Below are 13,792 nucleotides of genomic sequence, written 5' to 3' on the forward strand. Positions count from 1 at the left end.
GGTCCCTCCTCACCCCCTCTTCCCGGCGAGACCCCATCCCTGCCAGCCAGCCAGGTCCTGCCTTGCCCCGTCAGAACCGCCCCGACCTGCTGGGTCCCTCCTCGCCCCCCTCCAGTGCCAGACCCTCCCCTGGCCGCCGGGTCCCTCCTTACCCCCCCTTCCCTGCGAGAACTGCCTCCCCGCCTGCAGAGTCCCGCCTCACCCCCCTCCCTTACCATACCCCCCCCCCCGCACCTACCAGGTTCCTCCTCACATCCCCTTCCCCTTGAGACCCCACTGGCATGCCTGGTCCCTCCTGATTCCCCTCCCTCACAAGACTCCCCGTCCACTCTGTCCCTCCGCATCCTATCCCTCTCCCCAGGGAGAAGGGGGAAGAGGAGAGGAGAGATGGGGTGAAGGGGGGGGAGCCTGGGGCTGGAGAGGTGAGGCAGGGAGCTAGCCTCCCCCAGGAGAAGCTTCATCCTCCACCCATGCTTTCCCTGTCTCTGCCACTTCCTCTCAAATGCTGATAGAAATTCCCTCTAGTGCTTCCCCTGTTCTCTCCCTGTCTGGCAGACTCTAGGGTGTCTCTCTGCAGGAAAAGGGCCTGGGGGAATTGAGATGTGAAATGAACTAAAGCCTGTTCTGAAACCTCCACAACTGCCCTTCTCGCCCTGCCAGGCTGCAGAACGATGCCCACGTCTCGCTCCAGCTCACCCCATCCTCCCACGGGACAGGGGAGAGAAATGCCAGCTCAGGTAGGGCTTATCGGGGGGTGGCTGGTGGGTTTCTGCTGGAGGGAGAGGGACAGCAAATACACCGGAGATGGGAAGTTTGGTTTGTATTTTGGAGCAGGGCAGGAAATGCCCAGGGTGGAGAAAGGGAGGAGACCAGGGTGTGGCAAACCTTCCGGGACTAGTTTAATAAGTGGCTTAGAGTCTAGGAACAGATTCATGAGGTTTGGAGGTGGAAATGTCCTAAATTGTGGAAGAGGAAACAACCCACCTAGATGGGGCTAGGAAAAGTGGCCAGACTCCCAGTGCTGGAGCCTGACCTGACTAACCAGCGGCTGCTGTGAGATATGAAGGGGGCACCCACCAGTCAGGCTTAGGGGAGATGACTCTTCCCTCATATCCAGTTCCTCACAATGAGGAGGGTGTTGGGCTTCCTACCCATGTCATGGTGATGTCTTGGTGGGCATCTGCTATAGACCACCAGACCAGGAGGATGAGGTAGACGAGGCTTTCTTCAGACAACTAACAGAAGTTTCCAGATCACAGGCCCTGGTTCTCATGGGGGACTTCAATCACCCTGACATCTGCTGGGAGAGCAATACAGCAGGGCACAGACAATCTAGAAAGTTTTTGGAGAATGCTGGGGACAACTTCCTGGTGCAAGTGCTGGAGGAACCGGCTAGGAGCCATGCTCCTCTTGACCTGCTGCTCACAAACAGGGAAAAATTAGTAGGGGAAGTAGAAGTGAGTGACAACCTGGGCAGCAGTGATCTACAGATGGTCAACTTCAGGATCCTGACAAAAGGAAGAAAGGAGAGCAGCAGAATACGGACCTTGGACTTCAGAAAAGCAGACTTAGACTCCCTGAGGGAACTGATGGGCAGGATCCCCTGGGAGAATAACATGAGGGGGAAAGGAGTCCAGGAGAGCTGGCTGTATTTTAAAGAGGCCTTATTGAGGATGCAGAAACAAACCATCCCGATGTGTAGAAAGAATAGCAAATATGGCAGGCAACCAGCTTGGCTTAACAGAGAAATCTTTGGTGAGCTTAAACACAAAAAGGAAGCTTACAAGAAATGGAAACTTGGACAGATGACTAGGGAGGAGTATAAATATGTGCTTGAGTGTGCAGGGGTGTAATCAGGAAGGCCAAATCACAACTGGAGTTGCAGCTAGCAGGGGAAGCGAAGGGTAACAAGAAGGGTTTCCATAGGTATGTCAGCAACAAGGGAAAAGTGTGGGACCCTTACTGAATGGGGGAGTCAACCTAGTGACAGATAATGTGGAAAAAGCTGAAGTACTCAGTGCTCTTTTTGCCTCGGTCTTCACAGACAAGGGCAGCTCCCAGACTGCTGCACTGGGCAGCACAGTATGGGGAGGGGTGAGCAGCCCTCCATGGTGAAAGAACAGGTTAAGGGCTATTTAGAAAAGCTGGACATACACAAGTCCATGGGGCTGGATGCAATGCATCCGAGGGTGCTGAGGGAGTTGGCGGATGTGATTGCAGACCCATTGGCCATTATCTTTGAAAACTCATGGCGATCGGGGGAGGTCCCAGACGATTGGAAAAAGGCTAATGTAGTGCCCATCTTTAAAAAAGGGAAGAAGGAGAATCTGGGGAACTACAGACTGATGAGCCTCACCTCAGTCCCTGGAAAAATCATGGAGTAGGTCCTTGAGGAATCCATTTTGAAGCACTTGGAGGAGAGGACGGTGATCAGGAACAGTTAACATGGATTCACCAAGGGCAAGTCATGCCTGACCAACCTGATTGCCTTCTACGATGAGATAACTGACTCTGTGGATATGGGAAAAGCATTGGACATGATATGTCTGGACTTTAGCAAAGCTTTTGATACGATCTCGCACAGTATTCTTGCCAGCAAGCTAAAGAAGTATGGGCTGGATGAATGGACTATAAGGTGGACAGAAACCTGGCTAGATCATTGGGCTCAACGGGTAGTGATCAACGGTTTGATGTCTAGATGGCAGCCAGTATCAAGCGGAGTGCCTCGCGGGTCGGTTCTGGAGCCAGTTTTTTCAACATCTTCATTAATGATCTGGATGATGGGATGGATTGCACCCTCAGAAAGTTTGCGGATGACACTAAGCTGGGGGTAGAGGTAGATACACTGGAGGGTAGGGATAGGGTCCAGATGAGAAGCTGGATATGAGTCAGCAGTGTGCCCTAGTTGCCAAGAAGGCTAACAGCCTATTGGTCTGCATTAGTAGAAGCATTGCCAGCAGATCGAGGGAAGTGATTATTCCCTTCTATTCAGCACTCGTGAGCCCACACCTGGAGTACTGCTTCCAGTTTTGGGTGCCCCACTACAGAAAGGAGGTGGACAAATTGGAGAGAGTCCAGCGGAGGACAACGACAATAATTAGGGGGCTGGGGCACATGACTTATGAGGAGAGGCTGAGGGAACTTGGCTTATTTAGTCTGCAGAAGAGAAGAGTGAGGGGGGATTTGATAGCAGCCTTCAACTACCTGAAGGGGGGTTCCAAAGAGGATGGAGCTCAGCTGTTCTCAGTGATGCAGATGACAGAACAAGGAGCAATGGTCTCAAGATGCAATGGGGGAGATCTAGGTTGGATATTAGGAAAAACTATTTCACTAGGAGGGTGGTAAAGCCTTGGAATGAGTTACCTGGGGACGTGGTGGAATCTCCATCCTTAGAGGTTTTTAAGGCCTGGCTTGACAAAGCCCTGGCTGGGATGATTTAGTTGAGGTTGGTCCTGCTTTGATCAGGGAGTTGGACTAAATACCTCCTGAGGTTTCTACCAACCCTAATCTGCTAGCATCAGCTGTATCAGTCTCTGGCTAGTAGGTGTGTGATGGATCTGCTGAGAGAGGAGGGGCTCTCTCTTCGTCCCCTCACCCTGATGTTTTCTGGATGCTCTAATACTTGATAAGTTCATGCAGGCTAGGTCCATCAATGGCTATTAGCTTGGATGGGCAGGGATCGTGTCCCTAGCCCCTGTTTGCCAGAAGCTGGGAATGGGCAACAGGGGATAGATCACTGACGATTACCTGTTCTGTTCATTCCCTCTGAAGGACCTAGCATTGGCCACTGTTAGAAGATACTGGGCTAAATGGACCTTTGGTCTGACCTAGTAATGGCTGCTCCTATGAGCGGTGTGTGGGTAGGACTCTGTTGACTGCAAGCCACCCAGAGCATCCATTTGATTGGCTCCTTTCCCCATTGAATAGTGGGGCTGTGAGTGGGGCAGCAGGTACTGACTGTTGGACTCTTTCTCTTTCAGGGGCCGGTGACCTTCGAGGAGGTGGCTGTGTATTTCACCAGGGAAGAGTGGGCTCTGCTGGACCCCGCTCAGAGAGCCCTCTGCAGAGACGTCATGCAGGAGAACTATGAGAGTGTGACCTCGCTGGGTAAGGATTCCTGTCCCCTCGGTTCTTAGAAGGGGAAATGCAGAGTTATGGTTCACAACACCCCACAATGCAACCTCTTCTCTGTCCTATTTCAGCTTCACCCCGACAAGCCAGTGGCCCACATACTAACACTCTGCCCTCCCTGCTACAGTACAGTCTGGGAACATTTCACAGGGGCAGTTCAGCACAAAGTCTAACAACTTCACTTTGCTAAGGCCAAACTTGAATTTAGGTCCAGCATAAAGAACAGAAGCTTCTGACCCCTGACTGGGACTAAAACACTGAACCTACTCCAAACTCACCAGCTCAGACTTGCAAAGTGGTATCACCCCTTTACCAGGGAAGTGGCGCAGGCCGAGGGATGTTCTGGCTGCTTCTTCCTGCAGCCCCCATTGGCCAGGGATGGCGAACTGCAGCCAGTGGGAGCTGCGATCGGCCGAACCTGTGGACGCCTCAGGTAGACAAACCGGCCCAGCCTGCCAGTGACTTTCCCTGATGGGCTACATGCCAAAGGTTGCAAAGTTTTTGACACGGTCTCCCACAGTATTCTTGTCAGCAAGTTAAAGAAGTATGGGCTGGATGGATGCACTATAAGGTGGGTAGAAAGTTGGCTAGATTGTCGGGCTCAACAGGTAGTGATCAATGGCTCCATGTCTAGATGGCAGCCGGTATCAAGTGGAGTGCCCCAAGGGTCGGTCCTGGGGCTGGTTTTGTTCAATATCTTCATAAATGATCTGGAGGATGGTATAGATTGCACTTTCAGCAAATTTGCAGATGATACTAAACCAGGAGGAGTGGTAGATACAGTGGCAGGTAGGGATAGGTTACAGAGGGACCTAGACAAATTGGAGGATTGGGGCAAAAGATATCTGATGAGGTTCAACAAGGACAAGTGCAGAGTCCTGCCCTTAGGACGGAAGAATCCCATGCACCGCTACAGACTAGGGACCGAATGGCTAGGCAGCAGTTCTGCGGAAAAGGACCTAGGGGTGACAGTGGACGAGAAGCTGGATATGAGTCAACAGTGTGCCCTTGTTGCCAAGAAGGCCAATGGCATTTTGGGATGTATAAGTAGGGGCATAGCCAGCAGATCGAGGGACGTGATCGTTCCCCTCTATTCAACATTGGTGAGGCCTCATCTGGAGTACTGTGTCCAGTTTTGGGCCCCACACTACAAGAAGGATGTGGAAAAATTGGAGAGAGTCTAGCGAAGGGCAACAAAAATGATTAGGGGTCTGGAACACATGACTTATGAGGAGAGGCTGAGGGAACTGGGATTGTTTAGTCTGCAGAAGAGAAGAATGAGGGGGGATTTGATAGCTGCTTTCAACTACCTGAAAGGGGGTTCCAAAGAGGATGGTTCTAGACTATTCTCAGTGGTAGAAGATGACAGGACAAGGAGTAATGGTCTCAAGTTGCAGTGGGGGAGGTTTAGGTTGGATATTAGGAAAAACTTTTTCACTATGAGGGTGGTAAAACACTGGAGTGCGTTACCTAGGGAGATGGTAGAATCTCCTTCCTTAGAAGTTTTTAAGGTCCGGCTTGACAAAGCCCTGCCTGGGATGATTTAATTGGGGATTGGTCCTGCTTTGAGCAGGGGGTTGGACTAGATGACCTCCTGAGGTCCCTTCCAACCCTGATATTCTATGATTCTATGATCCCTGGTCTATAGGATTGCCTTTATCCGTAGGGCAATAAGGCCTAATGGCCAGAGTCATTTGGGTTGCCCTGATCCTCATGGTGCTATGGCCTAGTAGCCAGGATCAATGTCAAGGACAATGGGTTGCCACCTTGGGGTGCGTGGAGGCCGGGGTAGGGGGACCCAGGCCCTCCTGCTCCACCAGGTCCCAGCCCAGGGCCCTGTCTGTGGCAAGTGTCTCTGCTATTGAGTCAGCAGGGAGCCGACTGCAACATGCTGAGTGTTCTCAACCCTTCAACTGGCATCCTCCCTCGGCTACTTCCTACTACGTCTCTGGTAGTCATGTTTTGGGCGTCTGCAAGGTTCCTGGATTTGTCAGTGTGGAGGCTCCCAGCGATCCTGGGTTTTCCCAGATATCTGCTGGAGTCTGGGTCTCCACCTGGGTCTCGGTGGCCCTTGCTCCTGCTGTCAGAGCCTCTGGGGCTTCCTGGTCTGGAGCCTGCAGCGAGTGTCCTTCCTCTTCAGTTGTCAGCCCAGGCTGAGCTGAGCTTCTCCCCTTTATACTCCTGCTACATTTGGAGCATGCCCAGTAGGGCTTGGTGGGCGGGGCTTCCATAGCCCACAATGCAGAGTCAACCGGCCAGACAAAACAGGCATCCTGGCTCGTAAAAAACAAAATATGTTATGGAAACAGCAGCTGAGAAATCGACCTTCACTGCAGCAGTTCTCAAACTGTGGGGCGGGACCCCAAAGTGCGTCGTGACCCGGTTTTAATGGGGTTGCCTGGTCTGGTATTTAGACATGCTGGGGTCCAGGGCCGAAGCCCGAGCCACGCCCCCCTGGGCCAAAGCCCAAAGACGTTGTCCCTGGGGAATGGGGCTTGGGCTTTGGCTTCAGCGCTTGGGCTTTGCTGCCCCCCACCCTGCCCCTCCCCCAGGATGGTGGGACTTGGACTTTGCTCCTTCCCTCCCCCCGCCCATGGGGGCTGGGCACCGGCGGGCTCAGGCTTCAGTCCCTCTTCCTGGGGCCGTGTAGTAATTTCTGTTGTCAGAAGGGGGTTGTGGTGCAATGAAGTTTGAGAATTGCTGCTTTACTGTGTGCGATGGCCTTCAAACACCCATATGACTGCCAGTGGTGAAAGCCGAAAGGAAGCCACTGGCATGAAGACTGAAGTGCTCAACACCAAGAGAAAAACCAAACTTGGTTTTTGGAATGTACGGACAATGTACGAGAAAAGGGAAGCTAGCTCAGGTCCCAGCAGAGATGAGACGCTACAGCTCACACATCCTGGGTGTCAGCGAGAGCAGATGGACAGGATCAGGAAGATTAACAACAGCCTCAGTAGAAACTTTGCTGTATTCTGGACGGGATGATGGACAACACCATGAAAGCGTTGCCATCCTTTGAAGACGGGAGTGGAGCGGTCCCTGCTTGAGTGGAAATCCATCTGCAGCAGAATTATGAGAGCCAGACTGAAAGGGAAACACAATAACATCACCCTGATTCAGTGCTACGCTCCGACAAATGACTGTGATGAAAAAGCAAAGGACAAATTCTACCTTACGCTACAGGAGGAGTTAGAGGGAGTACCACGGCACGACCTATCGTCATGGGAGACCTGAATGCCAAGGTCGGTAAGGAGAACAGTGCCAGAGGAATGGGAAGACATGGGTGTGGCACGATGAATGAAAACAGAGAGGCTTGTTGATTTCTGCAATGTGAAGGATCTAGTCATTGAGGGAACCCTATTTCAACATCGTGAAATTCACAAGCTGACGTGGTGTTCTCCAAATGGCAGAGATAAGAACCAGATTGACCATATGATGATCGATGGCAAATGGCGACACTCACTGACAAATGTGAAAGTGAGAAGGAGAGCAGATGTTGGCAGCGGCCACCACCTTGTGATAGCCTCCATCAAGCTAAAACTGAGACGTGTGGGGCCACCAAACAAGGGACATAGACGTTATGATGTTGACAAGCTAAAGTCCCCTGAAATACAGAAAGCCTTCATTCTGCAGTGAAAGAACAGGTTTCAGACACTTGCAGACATTGATGAAGAGGAGGAGAAGGCAGATGAGGAGATCAACAAGAAATGGGACAAAGTAAAAACAATCTATGAACAGAGCAGTGAAGCCTGTCTAAGCCAGAGGCAGAAGAGAAGAAAGGAGTGGATTATACTCAGCACATGGAACACCATAGAAACCAGACGAGCCCTGAAGAAAAAAGTTTAACATAAAATCCCAGAAGCTAAAGGACAAATACTATGAGCAGTATAGCAAGGCACACCGGGAGATCAAACGCCTTGTGAGAGCAGACAATCGACATTATATTGATAATCTAGCAACACAAGCCAGGGAGGCAACTGCTCATGGTGAACAAGGAACCATCTACAAAATCTTATCAGTGGTAAACGGCAGACACCAACAAACACTCTCATCAGGGACACAGAAGGCCACCTACTGACAACAGAAAAAGAACAAGAAATGCACTGGACAGAGCATTTCAAAGAATTGCTGGACAGGGATCCACCTATAGAGGAAGCAAACATCCAGGAGGCAGAAGAAGATCTTGATATCAACACAGACACCCCAACAAAGCAAGAGATCATTCAAGCCATCAAATCCGTAAAAAATGGCATGGTATCACACGTTTATCTGTGCCAAGCAAGGTACTGGGTAAGATCATAGTCCAGCTTATATCAGAGGCAGTTGATAGCGTTCTCAGAAAAGAGCAAGCCGGTTTTCGGAAAGGGTGTGCATGCACAGACCAGATCTTCACTCAACGAAACATAATAGAACAATGCTTAGAATGGCAATGGCAACTCTACGTAAACATCTTAGACTTTGAGAAGGCTGTTGATAGCATTCACAGGACCGGCCTATGGAACATATTGTATAATCAACATTATCAAAAGCATCTATTCCAACTTCACATGCAGTGTTGATCACAGTGAGCTCAGTTTTGAAGTCAGAACAGGAGTACATCAGGGGTGTGTCATGTCTGCAGTCCTCTTCAGCATTGCCCTGGTAATGCGACGTACAACAGAAGACGTTCCAAGAGGCATTAACTGGACACCCTTCTCATGCCTTGAAGACTTGGACTTCACAGATTCTCTCGCTCTCCTATCACATACCCAACACCATATACAAGAAAAAACAACTCGACTCAACACATTCAGCCAACAAAATGGATTGAAAATCAACTGCAATAAGACAGATATCATGACCTTTAATATTGCCTCACCATCACTAGTCGAGATAGAGGGTCATGTTCTCACCAATATAGAAATATTCACATAACTGTGCAGCACCATCAGGCAGGACAGTGGAGCAAACCAGGACATCCGGAACAGAATCAATAAAGCCAGGAACACCTTCAGGAGCTTAAATACAGTCTGGAAATCATCAAAATATAACACCAAAACCAAACTCAAGATTTTATCAGAGCTGCGTACTTCCAACACTACTTTGTAGTGCAGAATGCTGGGGAATGACAAAGTCTGACACGTCCAAACTGTCTTCATTCCGTACAACCTGCCTCAGAAAAATCCTCCGTATCTTTTGTCCCACAGCAATCTCAAACCAAGACCGATTCACACAGTGCAGCCAAGAGGATCTGAGCCCCATCATTTCCGGGAGACGCTGGAGATGGATCGGTCATGTGCTTCAGATGGAAACTGATTCCATCATCAGAATAGCACTAAGATGGACACCTGAAGGCAAGCAAAAACGCGACCGCCTGAAAACAACATGGTGACGAGCTGTGGAAGCTGAGCTGAGAAACCTGGGGCACAGCTGGGGAACCATTGAAAGACGTGCCAGAAACGGACAGGAGTGGAGGAGCTTCGTCACGCTGATGGGAGAACCTTTCCCGTTGCTGTAGCGAGTGTCTACAGTGACGCACCATAGCAAGACAGTCGCAGGGTCTCAGGTGTAGACAAGCCCTGGGATATGACATTCAGTGACACCCCCAGTCCCTCCTTTTCCTTACAGTGCTGAATCCCTCCAGCCTGTGGTCGCTGGTCCCGGCTTTCCTGCAAATGTCCGTGACGTTCCCCTCTGGTGTTATGTGGACCAGTGATCTGATAGGTCACTCCATTCCTTGACTCTGGGAGCCGGCCTTACCCTGCTCTGCTGTGAGAACCCCCTTTCCTCCCCGGGCTGTTCACGCACGGCCTCTGGCATTTAAGCTGCTCCTTGGATTGTGCAACCGAAAGACACTAGTGAATATCTCCAGTCCCAGACACAACCCAAGGGACCTCCATCTTGCAGTGTCCAGTTATGCCCGCTGGACGCTGCAAGCTTATATGAGCTTATATCAATTTCTTTGTTAAATTGACAAAGTCATATGTACCAGGCTAGTTATGCCAAGGGGAATCTCTGACATGCTTCAAACCAAACGCACTGCTTCAGGTGGAATAAACAAACAGGTTTATAAACTATAAAGATAGATTTTTAAGTGATTATAAGTCAAAACATAACAAATCAGATTTGGTCAAATGAAACAGAAACAAAAGCAAAATGCATTCTAAGCTGCTCCAGGGCTGGAGCACCCACGGAAAAAAATTTGCTATTTAGCATGCACAGCTGCCCTCATCAGCTCTTTGTGTGGCTGCGGCCAGTCAGCTGTTTGGCACAAAGTCCCACCTATCAGCTGTTTCCCCTGCAGCTGCTGAAGCTCCCAGTGGGCTCCCACTGCAAGCATGTGTGAGTCCTTTTAACGTTCAGGGCAGAGGGAGCTAGGCTGGGGGACAAGCAGCCAGGGCACGGCAGCTTCTGGGCTAGCTCTGGAGGGGTGGGGCAGATGGGTGGGCAGCCCCTCGGCAGGGGATTGGGGGGAGATGGATGGGCAGCCTCTCGGCTGGCCCCAGGAGTCTGCTGGGGAGAGTATGGGCCAGGGGGTTTCTCAAGGACTGAGCCAGCCATTCTCAGCCCACCCTGGTGTCTCCCCCAGGACCTGTGCTCCCCCTCCAGCCAGGAGAAACCAACTGCAGACCCCCTTAGTGCTGGGCAGAGGGACAAACCAAAGGACATGGCTCCTTTAAGAAAAGTTTGCCCTTGTGTCTGATGAGTGAACTTGGGCTGGGGCCAGCAGCTCACACCCTGCCTCCCCCACCCCCATGCTCCGTCCAGCGAGTCGGGTGCGCCCAGCCATGGCCAAAGGTGAGAGGGGCTTCACTGCAGCCCCTGGTGCAAATGAGCAGCCTCCCCCAGCCCGGACCCTGCCTGTGCCCGGACCCCTCCCAGGTGGGCTCTGGGGGCTCCCAACCCCTATGGTTCTGACCCAGGTCCTGGGGCTCCGCATCCCTTCCCCGTGTGTGGGGGAGCGGGAGGGGGCAACACAGCCCCAGTACTTCTAGCCCCATCCTCCCCGTGGGCTCTTCTCCATGGCCGGCTCTCATGCCTGGGAAAGCAACGCTTGCCCAGCCCAAAGCTGTGTCCCCCGCCCCCATGCCCAGATCAAGCCTGCCTGAGCGGCTTTTCCTCCCAGAGAGGAAGTTTATCCCCTCCCACACCCATCAGCATCCCTTCCTCCTCCGCGTCAGGAAGGATTGATTCCCTTCCCCTGGATCCATTCCCCGCAGTTCCCAGGGAATTCCTTCCCTTCCATCCACCTCCCTGTGTCCACTACATGTCAGGAGCTGCTGCCTCGCTTCACCTTGGGACACCTGAGCTCCTCCTGCTTCAGGGTGCTGGGCTGCAGCAGCCGGGTGGAGGAAGCAACCCCCCCCCAGCCCTCCGCCCTCCTTGGCCATGGTCCCACCAGGGGCTCCCCGCCCACAAAAGTTGCAGAGTGTGTGCGGGAGTTGGGGGTGGGCTGCAGCCCTGTGGACTGGGAGGAGCAGGAGCAACACAGCCTCGCCACACAGCAGGATGAAGGAACGGGCTGTTTCTATGCTGGGCTGTTGAATTAAATGTCTCTCTCTGGCTCAGGGTGGGCAGTTTCTGGGCTGGCCGCAGGGGGTGGGGCTGGGGGGAGACAGAGCTGCTTGGAGTGCGTGGGTGGGAGCGGGCGCTAAACAGAGCCACCAGGAGGAGGGGAGCAGAGAGAGATGGGAAAAGGGACACGGGTAGAGAGCAAGAACTGGGAAACATCAGGAAGGGGAGATACCAATGATAGACACACTTTCAATAACTAGAATGAAAGTGTATAAATATGTTGAAAATAGCCTCCCCTCAAAATTGGCAGAGCACCCCTCCAGCACACGCACCTCGCCCTTAAGGCAGGAAGGGGCAGAAAGGAGTGAGCGGCAGGTGGGAGGCATTTAGCAGAGGGGGTTAGCAAGAAGGAGGCATTCAGGGGGGTCTAGGAGGATGGGGCAGGAAAAGGTGGAGTGCGGGCAGGACTTTGGAGAAGGGGGCAGAGCCAGGATGGGGCACCCGCCGGCAAAACCAAAAGTCATCACCTGTGTACCTGGGCCTTTGCCTTCCACAGGGAGGATGGACGAGAAGACCACTTGCGCCTCAAACTCCTTTATCCTTCTTCCCAAAGCCACGTAGTCCACAGTGATCCGCTCAAGGTCATTCTTGGCAGTATCATTGGTGCCCACGTGGAGAGGCAGGAAGGGGTAGTGATCTGAGGGCTTGATGAGTCTCGGCAGTCTCTCCGCCACATTGTGAATCCTAGCTTCTGGCAAGCAGCACACTTCTCGGTTTTCCCGGTTGAGACTGCAGATAGATGACTCAGTCCCCACTTAGGAGGGAGTCCCCAACCACCACCACCCGCCTCCTTCTCTTGGGAGCGGTGGTTGTGGAACTCCCATCCTTAGGACAGTGCAGCTCATGCCTTCCAGTCGGAGGAGTCTACTTCTGTTCCCTTCCCTCAGATGTATCATCTAGTCCACTTTCCGCATTAGTACCTGCAGAGAGAACATGAAAATGGTTGCTTACCTGTATCTGCATTGCTGGTACAAGGGTGCTCCTCTTTCTTCTTCTGGAGATCACATGCTGCCAATTTTCCTCACCGTCCTTCTGTCCCCACTGCGCAGCCTGCTCTGAATCTTCAGAAAGTTGTGCCCGCAGAAGCATATCCTGATGTCTGTCCAGGAAATCTTCATTTTCTCTTATGCAACTCAGGGTTGATACTTGTTTCTCCAGTTCTTGAACCTTCTCTTCCAATATGGAGACCAGCTTGCATTTTGTACAGACAAAGCCACTTCTGTCCTGTGGAAGAAAGACAAACATGGCACATCCTATGCAGGTCACAACAGCTGATCGCTCACCATCCATATTACCTTTCTTCTACGAGCTTCCTCAGCTGTTGCAGTTACTACTCAGAGAAGCCTGTAAGATGAAATCTTCAGCGGGCTCTCCCTAGGTGAACTCCCTCTGTTAGCCTTTCCACTGCCCTTTCCTACCTCTTGGCTTTGCCCCCTCTTCAGAGTCAGGTGAGCATTACTGAGTCTCTCCAAGCAAGGTTGAGCAATTCCCCTGGTGTGGCCCCATGCAAGTGAGTCACTGCATTGTAGCTTCCTTACTGGACAATGGCTGTTGATGGGTTGTTTGATACCCCACCCGGGCGTTGGTTACTTTCCTTGCTGTTGCCTCTGGGGAGCTAAGATCTGGCTGATTCCCCAATTTACAGCATGTCTCAGTGACAACCATACTACACAATTCTCATAACTTCATATGCATGAATGATTCACATGGACGGACAGAGAAATGACTTTCAACAGATCATAACCTTTCCCCTGATACCTTACAAGGCATGCTTTATACGTAAGATCATGGTTATATGAAAATGAGGAATATGGGGGTTACAGTACGCTCCACCAAGGTGTAGAATGTCACACTCTCCCATAATCTCAGTATTTCTCTCTGTGATTAAGAAGCAGGTCCAAGGTGACTTCCCCTCTGGCTGGAGTCTTTACTTCCTGGAACACGGAGTTACTGTCTCTGTGTTTTAGGAGCCCCTTTGCTGAGGAGTGTCTGTCTGTTTGTGTGTTCCCAGCAGAGATGGGGATAGCTAAATCCCTCATATGTGTCCACCTTGGAGCACCTGCAGAGGTGCCTCAAGCATTTTACTGCTTTAAAATGGGCTGAG

General features: G+C 51.7%; 1 protein-coding gene across 1 annotated transcript in view; it reads left to right on the forward strand.

The window, feature by feature from the left end:
• Positions 1 to 13,792, forward strand: part of LOC125628680 (uncharacterized) — a 56,036-nt gene that overhangs the window by 2,612 nt on the left and 39,632 nt on the right. The window contains 2 exon segments of the mRNA XM_075123762.1: positions 661 to 737; positions 3,981 to 4,107. Coding sequence (XP_074979863.1) covers positions 672 to 737; positions 3,981 to 4,107 — 193 coding nt within the window. The 5' untranslated portion in view covers positions 661 to 671.

The sequence above is a fragment of the Caretta caretta genome, chromosome 28 (genome assembly GCF_965140235.1).
Source record: "Caretta caretta isolate rCarCar2 chromosome 28, rCarCar1.hap1, whole genome shotgun sequence".
Lineage (NCBI taxonomy): Eukaryota > Metazoa > Chordata > Testudines > Cheloniidae > Caretta > Caretta caretta.